Genomic DNA, 16,412 nt, shown 5'->3' with positions numbered 1-16,412 from the left:
TATATTGACTATTCCACACTAATGACTACTGGAACATGAAAATGTCAGAACTGTTACGGAACAGTTTCAAAATTGAAAATTCAGAATCTTAATTTATAACTTATTTCGTTATTGTTATCATCAGTATCATTAAGGAGATTTAATCATATAAATCACTATCTATCTATCACAGGTGTACTACACTTTCCCGTATAATGTATTCGCGGTTGTCATATGTTTAAGAAAAATGTATTCGACCTCGGAACACAGTTTTGGCAAAGTTCCCTAGATACATTTTCTTCATTTTTTATGGTAAAATACGCAGGTGACAGTCTTTATTTAGCCGGTTATCATGATGGAAATAATGGTATAGTGGAAATATATACACGAGAAGGACAATTTATGATGGCAGTAGGGACAATAGCAATGCAAGTGTAGCTTGCAGGCATCACAGTCTTCCGACTAAAGTGAAAATTACACATGCTTTTGCAAAATGTTTGGTCCTTATCAACAGATGTTACACAGATTTCAAAAAAAGTAAATTCGTTTGCTGAAATACTTTTTAATACCTGTTACAAGAAACTGTACTTAATTTAAAGAAAAGTCAAAGACACGATGTTATATATTAAAAACTAAACAGATATACAATGTCAATCATAGAAAGCAAAAAAGCTAAAATAGTCGATTTTACAATATATTATCGTTACAGGTTTTATCTACACCAGCCATAAATTATGGACAACCATTGTCAACAAAGTATCATGATCACTCAACACAAAAAACGTCGGTATATTTCAAAAAGTCTTAAGATATCTTAAATAATCCCGCTCATTATTCTTGACGTTCAAAAAATGTTGATTTTATAGTCTCCCCCTCTTCAAATGGCGCATTTATGACATAGATGCATAAAGCCGCTTCGTTTTTCATCAGATACTACTCGGATGAAATGAAACAGATGCTTTAGGAAAACAAGAAACAAGTATGGAATATTATTTTCACCAGAGACTACTCAGAGGAAATGAAACAGAGTGCTTAAGAAATACATATAGGATTCATTAAACACATCTAAACAAGAAAGAACTTTTTAATGAGCAATAAACAAATATCAACAGGTACAACGCAGTACTTTCCCGCCATATGAGAAAGCTTTCATGCTGGCTTGCGGTAAGACCCTGGTTCTACCTAGGTGTCCGTCCGTACCTGAAATGTATGGAGGAGCCACTGTGGGCTTTCTCCAATCTTAACGCTTGAATGTTTATATATGACCGTAATCGTGTCGCTAAACAAACAAAAAAAAAAAAGGATACAAATGAATGCTATCATCACTTACTGATAAACTTACGTAAATCATTAAGTCTAGTTTTATTTGAACAAATTTTATCTGTTTTTGGAGGAAGTTTGAAAACACTTATCAAATGTAGATAATAAGCTTTTAAACTTCCGTTTTTACACTTTTCCGTTTAAAACTGAAAATGCTTGGAAGTATTTTAATTTTCATAGATATATTTCTTTATTGCAAAGGTATATATATTTATCTCAATACATGTAATTTTGTAATCACTATATGAGTACAAAGAGTATCAGTTATATTATTTCTAATATTTTTTATTCATATGTAGTTTTTCAGTTCAATACGTTAATTTCATTCATTTTTATGAAACAGTACAGCTTAAGGCAACGTCATTCATGTCTTTGAAACAGATATTGTTAAACCAATATTAACTCAATGAAATTGTGTTAACTATTATGTGTTACCTATTATTCAGGTTTAAACATTAACCCTTAGCCTGCTTGCAACAAGTGATTCTGCCTTTGCGACCAGTGCAGACCAAGATCAGCCTGCACATTCGTGCACTGTTCGCCATTCAGTCAGTAGCTATTTGGTATGCACCCCTTTAACAGTTATTGGTACTGTCCAAATCTAAAGATGGACCAGTTCATTATAGACATTTAGCAGGGTAAGGGTTAAGCATATAATACTTTAGAAGCAACAGTAACATCTTGCAATACCTCTTGCTCTTTAGTGACTGCGCTACCTAGGTACACACCAGAGCCATTCTAACAATATTGACAAGCGCGCACTTCCGTAGAAGTTTGACACGCAAGAGACCCGTGTTTTGCATGGATGATACATGAATGACTCATTTGTAATCCTACAAAGTTTTATTAAAAACTCTAGGTACACTTTCGGAGATACATGTTGTATTAGTTTTGTGTAAGATGAAGTCATGCGCACTAAGCAAATTACATGTAGCTATAAAAGCGAACATTGGTTTTAGAAAGGCTTGTGCAGAAAGGGTAAATTTTAAGTGCGAAAGAAACGCTGAAAAAGTTCTCGACTTTACATGACTGCACAATGTCACAGCTTCTACAACACCTGGATATACTTTTTATGAGTCACAGCGTTGCTTTGACAACAGACAGTGGCTGCGAAAAGATGACAGTAGACCTTTACTTGCTAAAGGAACTAAGTGTCCAAATGGTTTTTGTATTTCATCATCTTTAACTCAGGGGGTTACTGCTGTACAAATTCCTACAGTCAGTTACTAGAAAGTTTTAAAGAAACAAAGTACTGAAAGCTGTTTAACGAAATTACAAAAGAAATGCGTCCAAAGACTGGTCTTTGCGGTCTCCAGTTGATCCATGACAACGCTGTGGCTTACAAAAGTGCCATCGTTCAAAAGCTTCTGAGAGATGAAAAAGTGGTACAAATCAATCATCCCGCTTATTCATCCGATCTAAGTTCTTTTGACAATTTCCTCTTTCCAAGGCTGAAAAAGATGCTGGCTGGGCGAAAATATTTATCAAATAAAGCACTTGGCAGTGGTATTTTTTTCAGTTACTTAAGACCCTATTAGGGGAAGACTACTCTGCAGCGTTCACCACATTTATTTCTGACTGTGGAAGTGAATGGAAGTCAAGGGCGAACACTTTGAAGGGGTCAACTAAATTTGCAGTCTGTAGATAGACATTGCTCAATATTCCAGAAATATTGTGAGTGTTTAGAATGGCTCTCGTAGTGCTCTTTGTTTAGTGTAAAATTATAAATGACTTTAATAATACTCGCAGGTATCAATGTTTACTTAGCCGGGTATCATGCTAGAAATTACGGCAGAGTGGAAATATATACAAATAATATGAGAGGGACAATCTGTGACGATAGCTGGGACAATGCCGATGCAAGAGTAGTTTGCAGACAGCTTGGTCTTCCGACGTAAGTGACAAAAATAAAGGTGAAATTCTCGTGTTAAGAAAAAAGAACCTTCTTTGTTTTTATATATTTACGAATATTAAATTGTTTAAGGTCTGTCCTAGAAATGTTAAGAAAGAAAATACAATGCGCAAATAAGGGATTCTATACGACTGCAGTTCACTGGTTTTATTATAATGTTAATGAATGTATATTTTATCTACGACCCTGTCATCGAGTCGTATTTGGTTGAGGTCACAAGCTGAAAGCAAAACTCTATTGTAGGATCAAAGTGGAAACACAGTTTTATCATACGGTCGCTTTTCGAAAGAAATAATATTCACGATTTCACGTTTTAGTCAGTATGCCAACCAAAAAACCCAAAATTGGAGTATGCACAAAATGTTTTTACATGAAAAGGTTCTACAACATGTACCTTCATAGAAACTGGATGATGCAACTTTGTCATCATTGCGCATTTTGAAATATTCAAGATGGCCGCCAAGATGGCCGCCAAGATGGCCGCCAAAAATGCAAAAACGTCATATATCCTAAATTACAGTAGATTAGGACAGGATTGCAATGTATATATTATTTTTATTGCTAGAGATAACATGATAAACATCAAATGTATAATTCAAAGAAGAAATTCATCTGAAAAGTCCAAAATGGCGGTCAAAATGGCCGCCAAAACGGAAAATTCCTATATATTGCATTAAACACTCTAAATGTGCATATTTTTCGACCGTATATAGGTACTTCTAATAATCAGAAATGTTTACAACACTTTAAATGTTTTTCGGCAATTATGGATTCAACAGCATAACAATTTGAACATAAAATGTATATAGGAAGTAGGTATGATTTGCAAAATAATTTGCTATAAATGCCAGCAATTATATATCGAGTGTCATTGCAATGTTACTGTATAAAATTTACTGATCCTTGTTCTTTCTTCGTATCATGTATGTTAAAAAAGTACACTGTTAGCTATATAGTATATATTGTGTATAACTTCCCAAAGAGCTATTGAACGATTGGCATGTATGTATTTGTAAACTTTTCGTATTCTCCGTCAGAATAACGTAAGATTCACCATCTGCATCACTGAGTATTTCATCTACACCATTCGCTAATCTTTTTTTGACAGCTACTGTTTTAACAGCAGTTACATAATATTGTACAGGCGAGGTGAGCTGCAGTACGAAAGAGGGATGTTGCACATGGTTGTTCTGATCCAGAATGGAAGAAATTTAAGGACAATGATGGTGCCGGGGTGGGGGTTGACTTCAAAGATTGTCGGTGGTACAAGCCTCTTAAGAGTTGTATCCTTGCTCCATTTAAAACTGATAGCTTCAGAATTTAAAGGGTGTCATGGTCCAAAACCTTTCCATCATATGCATGTATGTATGTGTGCTCTGAATATTCTCATTGAACGATTTCAATACAAGTGGTAACGATTGTTGTTTTAACAGTTTTGTTTCTCATTTTACTTGTCCAGATATCATTCCTGATATCGTAAAGCCTTCTAGGTCCAATCATTTCGTAACAGGCGACAACAACTGATACTTTCTCCAAAGACCATGTTCATATCCCATCTACATCTCCAAGTTTGTCTAGAATGCATTCTCGTTTCACCTGTTTAACAACGGTTGCATTTCAAGTGCAACATAGAGCATTTAATTGACAGGGTATCATATGCTAAGAGCTGGAATGTAATAACTTCAAACGTTTCTTGCCACCACGCGGGGAAAGACAGGCTGGAGAACATATTGTGACGTCGTATTATGATGACCTTGTGTCTGAGCAATTTTTAATGTATAAACCTTTGAAAAGGTTTCCGTTATATCAACAGTAGGCAAGAAAATTGATCTCACATGATTGCCTGAGTAAGGCAGGTGATTCAAAACTTTCGGGACAGCGTGGTTAAAAACCGTTGCTGGTGCTCGGTTTTCCATACCACGCTGCCCCTAAGGTTCCGGAGAACCCTGTCTTACACAGGCAGTCATATAACATCCTTATAGTCTTACATGTTGCTACAATATTGTCTGCTGAACACAGTTCCCTCCATCAGCAGAGAGCATGACAAATCCTTCAGTGCATAAACGTGCATCAACAAAATATGAAAGTGCATCGTCAAAACAAATCTGAATGTGTCATCATAATTATGTCACTGTCACAAATTCTGCTCACACACCAACTGTTGTGGAATTATGACATCAGCTTCCTCCTTGCTAGTCCTTAAATCTACTCTACCAATGAAAACTCCCATTTGTATCTTTAAGAAGCCTGTGTTTGTCAACTTGTGACTTAAGCTTGCAGGTAACCCCATGGCCTTGTCTTTGTGGTGCTCTTTCAGTTGAACCTTGTTAATCATAAACTGAATACCATGACATAATTACAGGCATCACATATGGTCCTGACAAACACAGGATTCAGGGAGCAGAATATTAATACGGACGGAAGGAACCGGTGCTTAGTGGATGATAGAGGAATCTGCAGCAACCTGTAAGGTACATAGAAAATTCAGCTATTTTGCCCTAGTTATTAGCTGCTCATGCCCTGTCTGTCTGGATGCGATAATGTATCCAAGCTAAGTGGCATTGGAAAGACAGCCGTTGCCAAACAGCTGACAACAGAGTTCAATCTGAACAAAAGTGGACATGTATACGCAGATATGAACACGGTTTTTGAAGAAGCTGTTTAAATGCAGCCTGTTAGGGTAAGACAGGAGCTGACAGTATATCAGATATGACTTTTGGCTAATTACTATATGATGCTCAAGCTACAATCATTCTCACACACACCACTCTTCTATGATAACGTTTAAGGAAACACATACAGACGCGCATATGGAGGAGTGCTTTGGACCCAGACCCTTCAACCTTTGATGCCATCCCTTTTTGATGGAGCAATGATCCAAATTCTTAGAGGCTTGTACTGACGACAATCCCGGAAGACAACATTCCTCCCCCAAATCAGTTGTAATTTTGCATCTGAATAACCATTTGCAACATCCCGGAGCTCACCTCGCTACACAATATTCTGTAACTGTCATAAAACCTGAATCTTTCAATATATTGCAGGAATGCTACTAAAGACTAGCTCCTGGACTATGATATATCATTTTACATTTTTATGACTGAATGTAGTGAACTGAGTCAGTCTATATCCTGTGTCCAATATCATTCTTGCAAGATGTATTCAAGTAGTTTTGTACTTGCCTATTAATAATCATTAAATCTGATATAATATTGTGGTTCCTTCTGTGAGACCTGAAGCATGCCCATTGCCGCCTATGCATGTGTAGCCTGTGTTGTATCTCACATACAAAGTTCACACCACGCATCTATAATAATTAAATGTTATTATTATGTTGGTGTCGATACTGAGATCATAAGCAACGTTTTCATCAAAATTTCCCGACTTTTATTTAAAGGTGTTTTCCAAAGTTTTATTTAAACGCTACAAATCGATGGGAGAGTCAGTCACCAAAATTATATTGAACAGGCTGCGGCTTTAGGATTTCTTGTTTAATACCACCATGTTAACGTTTTACATTACGTCAACGTAAAAAATAAATTAACCCTTTTATCATTGGACAAAACGGCCAATTTGTTTATCTTTTATCAATCTAAAGACAGTTATTTGCTATTCCTATCCAGCGACAGCAACCTATATCCGAATAATTCTTATCCGAATATGAGCTTTATGAACAGTAGTCACGCACAGACACATTTCCACCATTGTAATTGTGCATTACGGAAATCTTCTTGAATGCATAGATTGGGCGTTTTAAAGTCCTTGGGTGTATCCTTACTGTTATTTGTAGCAAACTGATCACAAATCATACCACATTATCATATATATGTTTTGTGTTCAAATTGTAATGCTTTTGAATAAGAACATCCGTTTTATCCACCTCTTTGTTATAAAATTACTGAAGTTAAAGTGTAACATGTATAAACATTTTCAGTTATTAGAAGTAATTATACACAGTAAGAAAACCTGCACATTTAGAGTGTCTAATGTAAAATAAAGGGATTTTCCGTTTTGGCGGCCATTTTGATCGCCATTTTGATTTTTTCAAATGATTTTCTTTTTTGAAATATACATTTAATGTTTCTTTTATTACCTCTTACAACAAAAATAATATATACATTAATAATCCAGTCCAAATCTTCTATAATTTAGGAGATAAGTCAATTTTGCATTTTAGCGGCCATCTTGGCGGCCATCTTGAATATTTCAAAAAGCTCAATGATGCCAAAGTTGCATCATCCAGTTTCTATGAAGGTACATATTGTAGAACCTTTATATGCAAAAATATTTTGTGCATACTGTAATTTTAGGTTAGGTAGATAACTGGCATTTGGCATACTGGTTATTTCATTGTCTTTGAACTTGTCTCAGCTGGAAAAGTTATATATATATTTTTGATGTTTTAGCACCATAAAACTAGATGCGATATATAAGAAAATCATAACTGCTAAGTAAAATACATATCTATATAGTACATATGTAGTGTATACTGGTAACAAAATGTACGGACAGGATTTATCGTAATAGGACCGACTAACTATAGCCATGTAATTATTTAAGGAAATGGACCTGTAATGAAAATCAGCAAATTACGTAAGCATACAAAAGGTACAAATTGAAGTATTGTATTGGTCGGTAAATATCTTTGTAGATGATAGGTTCACTTTACGCCACAGCAAGAAGTAATACACTGAACAGCCGACCAATACAATGCCATTTTATATATAGCAAAAAAAACCTATCATAAATGGTTATTCATATTTATTGTACACGCTAATACTTGAGTCCATTTATTTTATAGCATAAATTGTTTTAATTCTAATAATCTTCCCCGTTCGTGCTTCTCAGCCATTACTTCATTTTATAGGTCCTATGCTACAGCCTTGAGTTCTGCCAAGTTGGGTCAAGGCTCTGGGCCAATCTGGATGGATGATGTAAAGTGTCGTGGAACAGAAAGCAAAATTGAATCCTGCAGCTTTCCAGGATATGGAAAACACAACTGTGGTCATGGCGAAGATGCTGCCGTTTTATGCCAAGGTAAAGTCCCTAAAATAGAGACCAACCTGTATCACTCGTGATTCTTTTACTGGAGCATATCAATGGACTTCAATAAAAACCCGTTGCCATTTTCTTTTCGCAGGGACTTATATTTCCATATATTTCGGCGGTAACCATGGAACAAACTTTGGAAGGGTTCAGATAGTAACTGGAAGAAATACGTCAATCGGTACAGTGTGTGACGATGAATGGGACGAACAAGATGCAGCTGTTGTTTGTCGACAACTTGGACATCCTACGTAAAGCATTACCTGATTTTCTCATATTTTGACTCATACTCATTTACACACTTTTCAAATGTTTGATAGATTGAGTGTTACAATGCTTTTTCTTAAATAAGGATCATTTTCTTATGCCCTGAAATTAAAAAAAAATATGTGTATGTTCCCAAGACAAAAACCGTCTACTCCAATCTTGTTTTTCAATCCTAAACAGGTTAAACGCGAGGCCAATGTCAGGTGCATACTTTGGTATTGGAACGGGACTTATATGGCTGGACAATGTTAACTGTAGAGGCACTGAAGCAAATTTGTACTCGTGTTCTAAAAATAGTTTGGGACATCATGACTGTGGACATAAAGAGGACGCTGGTGTAATATGTGGATGTAAGTAACATTCTATACAATTTGATTTACAATGTTTTAAGTTCTTAGACATTTTTGGAGATTATAGTATGAGTGCACTCGTGCAATTCCATATACCAAATGTGACCGTTGGTTTCAAGAGAGACAAAATGATAAAAGTATGTAAAGTCTGTTTTATTTTTATGATAATGTATCAATATTATAGTTAAGCTGAAGGTATGATAATATCTAGACCATATATGCCAATATTGTCGTGCGTCCTGAACAATATAGGAATGTCTCTTGTTTGTATAAGTTTGTTGCAAACGCCTCTATGTTACTCACCCATGCTCTTTAAATTTGATCAAGAACATTTCATTCACGAATGAACAAACTGAAAAAATATTTCTTGAAGAACATGCTTAATTTTCAGATGATCTCAAAGTTCGCTTAAAAAATATAGAGGTCATCGGAAACAACAACAGAGACGGGATGATTCAAATTAAGTTTAAAGGCCATTGGGTCAACGTCAGATTTGGAGCACTTACTACAAATGAACAAGCAGTTCTCTGTCGACAACTTGGATTCAAAACTACAAATACATCAAGGAAATATATCTATTTCATTATCATAGACATCACAATATATTTGCATAAATTAAAAAGAACTTTTATGTAATTTTAGTATTTAGGAAAAGTATAAATGTTATTCCTTCAAGATCGTATATCATTATCTAAAATATAATTATATCATTTAAACGGGAATATTTTATGACGTCTTTTTCTGAAAGCGCTTACAAGAATTATTTACATTTATTTGTTTTACTAACATGTATGTTTTCTTTAAATGATATTCTTTAATATTGCAGAAATGTTTACAAAGTGAAAAATGAGAGTGTGTTTTTCAAGAACGCACAAATGGTAACGTCTGTCAAATGTAACGGAAATGAGACAAACGTTGGTCACTGTCAATTCACTGTGACAGATTCGGGTGTAGTTTATAATCCATCAGGTTTCAATGACGCTAATACCGCAACATACCTTGTTTGCGGAGAAACCGGTAAATTTGATAATTTTGTAGGGTATATACTTTTGTCACCTTAAATATTCTTAGTATCGTTAAAAATACAGTATTCGGAATGAATATATGTCCGCCACAACGAAAACAACATGTGCCAGAAATTCAGTGTAAAATTTTAAATATTTCAGTATATTAACAAAAATTTCAAAACTCTTATTTGAGGCGCATTATTACGTAAAAACAGGAAAATAGAACAACCAAAATATTAACTTTAAAAATATCTGAATAGTCAGTATTGTATTGCAGGAATGGGTAAATTGAAATTCCTCAATAGTTCCCAAACAGTTGACCAAGTTATTGTCAAAAGCGGTGTTCCAGCAGATCTTGTTTGTGTTGCCGGTCCATCAATACCAAGACAGGCCATCAGATGGAATCTTATTTCTGAATCCAATGTCACCGAAACCTATCAGATGAGTAATATAGGGAAATTTTTGACAATATCTACATTAACCTTTATCCCTGATGTCGGAAAACATAATGGTTCAACTATATCTTGTCATCTTCAATCTACATATGGTGCCCTCAGATTTGTATCGGAAAGTGTAAGAATCTTCGTTGGAGGTAGAGTTGTATTTTGTATACATTTTTCATTATTTTGAACACCTTTCTATACAAATACGTAATAGACTCGCATCATTTTATTTGGCAGTGTAATTGTACAGTACTGAAGTTCTAAGGCTTTTCCCAGTGGGACAACTTTCTTCTTACTTTCATCGTCATTTCTGTTCTACAGAAATGAGATGTCAGTTATAATATTAACAATTTAATCGTGACTTCATGACAATAAAGGTCATACGTTTTGACTTCAATCTGAAGCCAAAGTTAGCTAAACAATTTCATAGTGTGTAAATATGAGTGAATATTGTACTTGTAATAAACATGAGACACTTCTATTATTTCGTTTTTATAAAACCTTCCCACTATTTTTAAAAATATTTGTGTTACAGAAATGTTTCTCTAGTGTAAATCAATAAGCCAAACGAGCAAAAGGCACTTTATTCTTCACATATAAAACAAGTTACTTCGTTCGACAGAGCGTAGTCAATGGAGCTGTTAAACTACACTTTAGTACATTTTGTAAAACGAAATAGCTCATAAAACTATGTGTAGATCTATATCAAAAGAGTGAAATAATTGTGTTTTGTTATAGTTGCTGTGACGGAAGTGTCCATACACAATAGCCGACAAAGTGTATCGTTTGGAGATACGATAAATTTGTCTTGTATCACTTCGTTCAGTGACCCTGTTCCAACAGTTCAGTGGTTTATCAATAACAACCATTCGATGTCGTCTTCAAGGGAAACTGTGTTCACTGACAGACAGACAAATCTCTCCCAGATTGTTAGCGAACTGAATTTTACTGTAAATGATACCTCGTCAACATCTGTTGGTTTCCACTGTGAGGCTTTTAATATTCCTTCAGTGAACAGCGTGGAATCTTCAGTGGTCGTCATTTTAATCACACGTAAGTTTTAAATACTTGTTACAATAGATAAAGGGCGTGTTTGACAAAAGGCACCAGAACCGCGTCGCCACAGTAATAAAATGTCGTGCAAGACGACTTTAGCACAGCTGTGTTTTGCACTTTCAAAAGGATTAAAAGTGAGTTATATTCATCTGAAATTTTGAAAGGTGGTTGACTAAAGGTTTGTGTAGATAATTTTGTTAAACGTTAAGTATATCATCAAACATCATCGCCGTCTATCCAATCATCAGTCATGATCTGTCTTATCCATTATAAACATACTCACCGTTATTATCATCAGCCATCATTATAAATATTAACCAACATCGTCATAGTTGTTACTCATCTTTATGATTATAAGTCATCATAAGTATTCATAGTCAAACATATTATTCAGTCATTATTATTTCCATTAATTATTACCATATATCATCATCAGCAGTATGAGCAGCTTGTATACATTTATATGATAAAATGATGTAAATCCGCAGTATATAATGGAAGAAAATCACATTAGCTTACTTTCTGGGAGTATCAAACCATATCCTGTGGCTCACTGATCAGCAATTTTATAAAAATTCAGTTCAAAAATGAAGACAAAAATGGTAAATTTATTTGTTTACTTATTTAAGAACAACATACATGGTAACGGCGCTAAAATTTGCATCCAGCTTAATATATATATATGTATGTATTTCAGAAAGTCACATATTTGGCATTAGAATTAAATACACATTTAAAATTGGAAAAAAGACCCACTTTTTTTTATAATTTTTGAAGTTGGAAAAAGGTCCAGCATTTATATTGGGAAAAAATCCAATTGGATTTTAAATTTTTTAAAAACAATTTGTTCTGCCCACAGAGTATTATAGTTAACGTTTTATGTATAAGGGTATCTATTTTATCATATTTATAACCACCGCCAACAATAAATCTGATTTTTTTCCTGAACGGAAAAAGATCCAGCACGCCGAAATGTTGGAAAAAAGTCCGACTATATTTTCATAAAATCTTGGCGCACCATATATCCAATCGGATTTTGGAAAATGGGACAACATTTTTTATTTGATATTTTTGTGCATAAATAATGTTGAAATATTACAAAACTCAGTCATTCATTGCTCCATGGTCTCTAAACTACCATCCAAACCGAAACAGAAGTTCCTAAGTCACTTAGAAATTGTAGGGAAGTTTGCCAAAATCCTGATTTTGCAAAGATATCCTGATGGCTGTTACAAATGAAATTGTGAGTGGAGGGAGCCCATATAAGTATCTCTTTAAGTTCGAAATGGTATATGTTTATGTTTTGCCTGGAAAAACTAGTCAACAGAATAAATCCATAGCTTTCAATGCCTTAAAAATAATATGCTATTATGTTTTTTTTTGTATATTATTAAATTTAATTTCTCATTTAATTTATACTTATATTTCTGAATGCAAGTTAATTTCCGTTTCATTAAATTCAGCGTCCTCAGTAGAAAGTACAACTACAGATAACTCAATGGCAGATAATTCCACATTACTATCAACCGGAGACATGTCTGAAGCAAGAGACATACCAATATATACATACTTAACAATCTCTCTTGGCTCAGCGGTCTTCTTCATATGTGTTGTTATCATAGTAGCCTTAGTCTTGAGGATTAAAAGAATACAGGCCGGTAAGTCTGATCATTGTGATCGTTGATACATGTAATGAAACAGAGTATGGTACTCTTTACTGTTTCTATATGTATGACATAGATGCTGCAGGCCAAGGTTCTTGATTTCTTTAAATGTTTTAACATAAACTGGTATTATTTTCATCTTAAACCGAAAATTTTAAGACCCAGGGTTAAATTACTGGTCAAGAAGTTTTCGAATTGAGAAACTACTTTGAAAGTCTGTGTAACATATATTCAATGTAGAATTTGTTTTTCAGTGATTGATGCTTTGTATTTTCTAAAATTAGCAATCAGCTATATATATATATATATATATATATATATATATATATATATATATATATAGCGTACTTTCGTGCTGTTTTGTTTTGCAGCTTACATCAAAAACAACTGAAATTTGGACGAAATTCAGATAGCATGCCAAATAGTTTAGCTACAAAATTATGGTCATAAATGATGGTTTACACAACATATCCTGTGTAACTTAGTTCGTAGGCTCAAGAATATAGTGTTTATATCTTTTCTGTTGATACAGGGTCAGTAGTAGAAACCACATGATATCTTATTTTTCTTGCAGGAAATCAGAGGCAAAATAGGTAAGCATTCAATGATTATTTGACAAAATGCAACTATTTAATAGCTTTGCTTATAGTAATGTTCATATTTTTAGCAGGTGTGTACATGCATGCGTACATCTGTGCTCGCATACAAAACTCTGTTTTTCGTACATATGTTTTTTTTGTATGTCAAGTACACGTCTTGCGTATTTTAGATTTTATTAATACTATAAACAACATCGTCACATTTTTTATCTTTAAGTATTTCAAATTACTGAAATTTCATATACGAAATGAATTGTATTGTCTATTTTGTAACTGAAACGTTGTTTGCAGACGAATTTCTTACACTTTTAAATTAGTAAATTGAAATGAGGTAATCTCATGCAGGAACATAATGTTGAAGAAAGAAAGAATCTAGATATGTAAGAAGGAAAGTAAATACTCTAGTATATATTAAATGTGTAATCGTCTGATTTACATCTCAGTTCAGTGGACAATGATAAAAGACGGCGCTTGCCTCCACCTTTAGATAAGACATTCGAAGAAGAGACGTATGAAAATTCTGGTATGTCAATTGAAAATATATCCGACAACCAAGAACGCTACGAAGTTCTGGAATTTAGAGACGTTGGTAAGTATAATAGATATTGTTTTATCCATAAACACATTGAATGACCATAAATTTGCTGATGATTATTGTGAATCATTATTGCAACAAACGTAAATGTCTATACACATGGGTATCAAACACATATGTTAGTGGTGTTATTAGAAGAGACGGTACTGTCACTCGGTACTGTTGTTACTTACGATTACAACAAACACCTCCACATGTGCCTTCGTTTTGTTTTCACTTTAATATGTGTTTCAATTTTATTTTCGCAGATGGAAAGAAAAACAGAGCAGGAAAAAGTGAAGAGGAACTTTATGTGAATACTGCTTTCAGAAATTAACTGATGCCTCTATTGTAAAATATATGTTATTTTGAAGACATTACGAACAACACTGAGGCTTGCTTTCTTCACTGAAAAATCACAAGACACTTTCTGCAGAAGAATGAGAAGTATTCAATAAATGAAGGACATTATTGCTGTTACATATGTTTATATTAGAATATATCTATATTAGAATATATCTATTATATATAATAAAGTTTCAAAACATTCTGTTTATCACATAATCAATCTTTATTCAGACACCAGTCCTTTGACGGGACGCCATATCATTGTTATTGTATAATAATTATTATGAGCTGCGTACTCCCGTAGCGCTTTATTGTTAATATTTTTGTAATTTTGGTTAGGTAACTGATTTTCGTTTGAAGATTTGAGACAGATGATTAAATGCATCACTTGCGTAATGAAAACTTGGTCCATTGTATATATAAAACTGATAATGTTGACATTAAATTCACTCTCAGAACTCTAGAAATTGATTTTGTATTCTGAGTTTTAATTTCGAAATAGATAAATGGCAAGATTCAATTCCGAGACGTCCCATTTTTATAAACTTTGACACAGATCCGTATATCCTTTTGCATATTTTATATCTCTTCTGTTTAAACAGGTAACATGATATAAAATTAAACATTGTCTTTTGTCGCTTCTTCGTGGAAGATACACAAGGGTCAGTCGATATATAATGTACACATTGCTGTAAATTCTTAACAATCGTGGGCAAATCAGAAGTTAAATGCAGAAGTTAAACCTGCTCATAAATAGGTTAAATATGAACGTTTGCATTCAAATAGCCACACCCCTGAAATAATTCTCACTTTCGAAAAGAAAACAAATTGAATACAAAATGTGATACTTTTACAAACGACTGCGTCGCTTAGCAACGAAAACAATACACGTAGTTTTGGGTGATGTATTAACTGATTTTTTAAACATAATGCTACCAAACAAATGTGCAAATCAACATGTCATTTGAAGCTGCTGTTATCAAAACTTAATAATACAATTTTGGTCATTTCTAATACTTAGGTAGATTTGACAATATCGCTACCACGGATCTCCTTTCGTGTATACATGTGTTACACCAAACAGTCCAAACGAAATATTTGTGTATGGAATTTTATCATACTTGCTCCATAATGTTTGTTTGGCAGAGTCTAATACTTTTTGTATTATGCTACGTGGAAACCATATGTAGACGACAATGTTAGAAATCAAATCTCTGACATTTTATTTCTAGTGTATTTTGTTGCTTTTGCTTTTATAGAAACCACAAAGGAAAGGTATTAGAAGACTACTACCTTTATTCTTGACAAAAAAAAAAAAAAAAAAAAAAAAACAAAAAAAAAAAAAACGGAAATAAACCCAATACATCGAATCCTGATCATAAAGATTTATTTTGTACACTCAATCTACAACTATGAATATATGTTTACTGAGCTATATGTTATTGAAAGAAATGTTCGATATGGGATACCTTACAGTAATAAATCATTATCCAATATTTAGAGTTATGTTAAAAGTTTTTGATCCAGTGTCTTATATATGTCTTAGAAAGTACTTTCAAGTCATCTTAGGGGTCTTTATAGTGCGTTTCCAGCAGTTGACTCTATAGGATTCCTTATATATCACATGCTAATAGGGTTGCGTACAGAGGCTTTGGAATCCATTTTTCGGTATTTATAAAAATGACTTTCTTCATCAGTGTTATTATGCGAAATCTTCTGGAAACAGATTACGCATAAATAGAAAGCATTTTCTATATAAGAATGTTGGGTCGGTTCAGTTTATTTGTTGATACTTCGACTCATACTACTGCCTTGAAATGAGACTCTAGCCAAACTAATAAATCCTG

General features: G+C 33.8%; 1 protein-coding gene across 1 annotated transcript; it reads left to right on the top strand.

Annotated features, from left to right (window-relative positions):
- Positions 1 to 1,359: 1,359 nt before the first annotated feature.
- LOC123540588 (lysyl oxidase homolog 3-like) lies at positions 1,360 to 16,061 on the top strand. The gene is made up of 13 exons (XM_045325740.2): positions 1,360 to 1,500; positions 3,049 to 3,193; positions 8,079 to 8,248; positions 8,352 to 8,508; positions 8,705 to 8,874; positions 9,266 to 9,440; positions 9,701 to 9,891; positions 10,159 to 10,473; positions 11,063 to 11,377; positions 12,844 to 13,038; positions 13,619 to 13,637; positions 14,087 to 14,232; positions 14,487 to 16,061. Exons 1-13 carry the CDS (start codon positions 1,452 to 1,454, stop codon positions 14,552 to 14,554), a joined length of 2,115 nt encoding a protein of 704 aa, XP_045181675.1. The 5' UTR covers positions 1,360 to 1,451; the 3' UTR covers positions 14,555 to 16,061.
- Positions 16,062 to 16,412: the final 351 nt, after the last annotated feature.

Source organism: Mercenaria mercenaria, chromosome 1 (assembly GCF_021730395.1).
Source record: "Mercenaria mercenaria strain notata chromosome 1, MADL_Memer_1, whole genome shotgun sequence".
Classification (NCBI taxonomy): domain Eukaryota; kingdom Metazoa; phylum Mollusca; class Bivalvia; order Venerida; family Veneridae; genus Mercenaria; species Mercenaria mercenaria.
This window is presented reverse-complemented; position numbering and strand designations above follow the sequence as displayed.

Bases quoted from the DNA above. Each gene is read 5' to 3' on its own strand.
- LOC123540588 (XM_045325740.2), top strand. From the start codon at position 1,452: ATGCTTGGAAGTATTTTAATTTTCATAGATATATTTCTTTATTGCAAA. The intron at 8,249-8,351 runs GTAAAGTCCCTA...TTCTTTTCGCAG, and splicing joins TGCTGCCGTTTTATGCCAAG to GGACTTATATTTCCATATAT. The intron at 9,892-10,158 runs GTAAATTTGATA...ATTGTATTGCAG, and splicing joins CCTTGTTTGCGGAGAAACCG to GAATGGGTAAATTGAAATTC.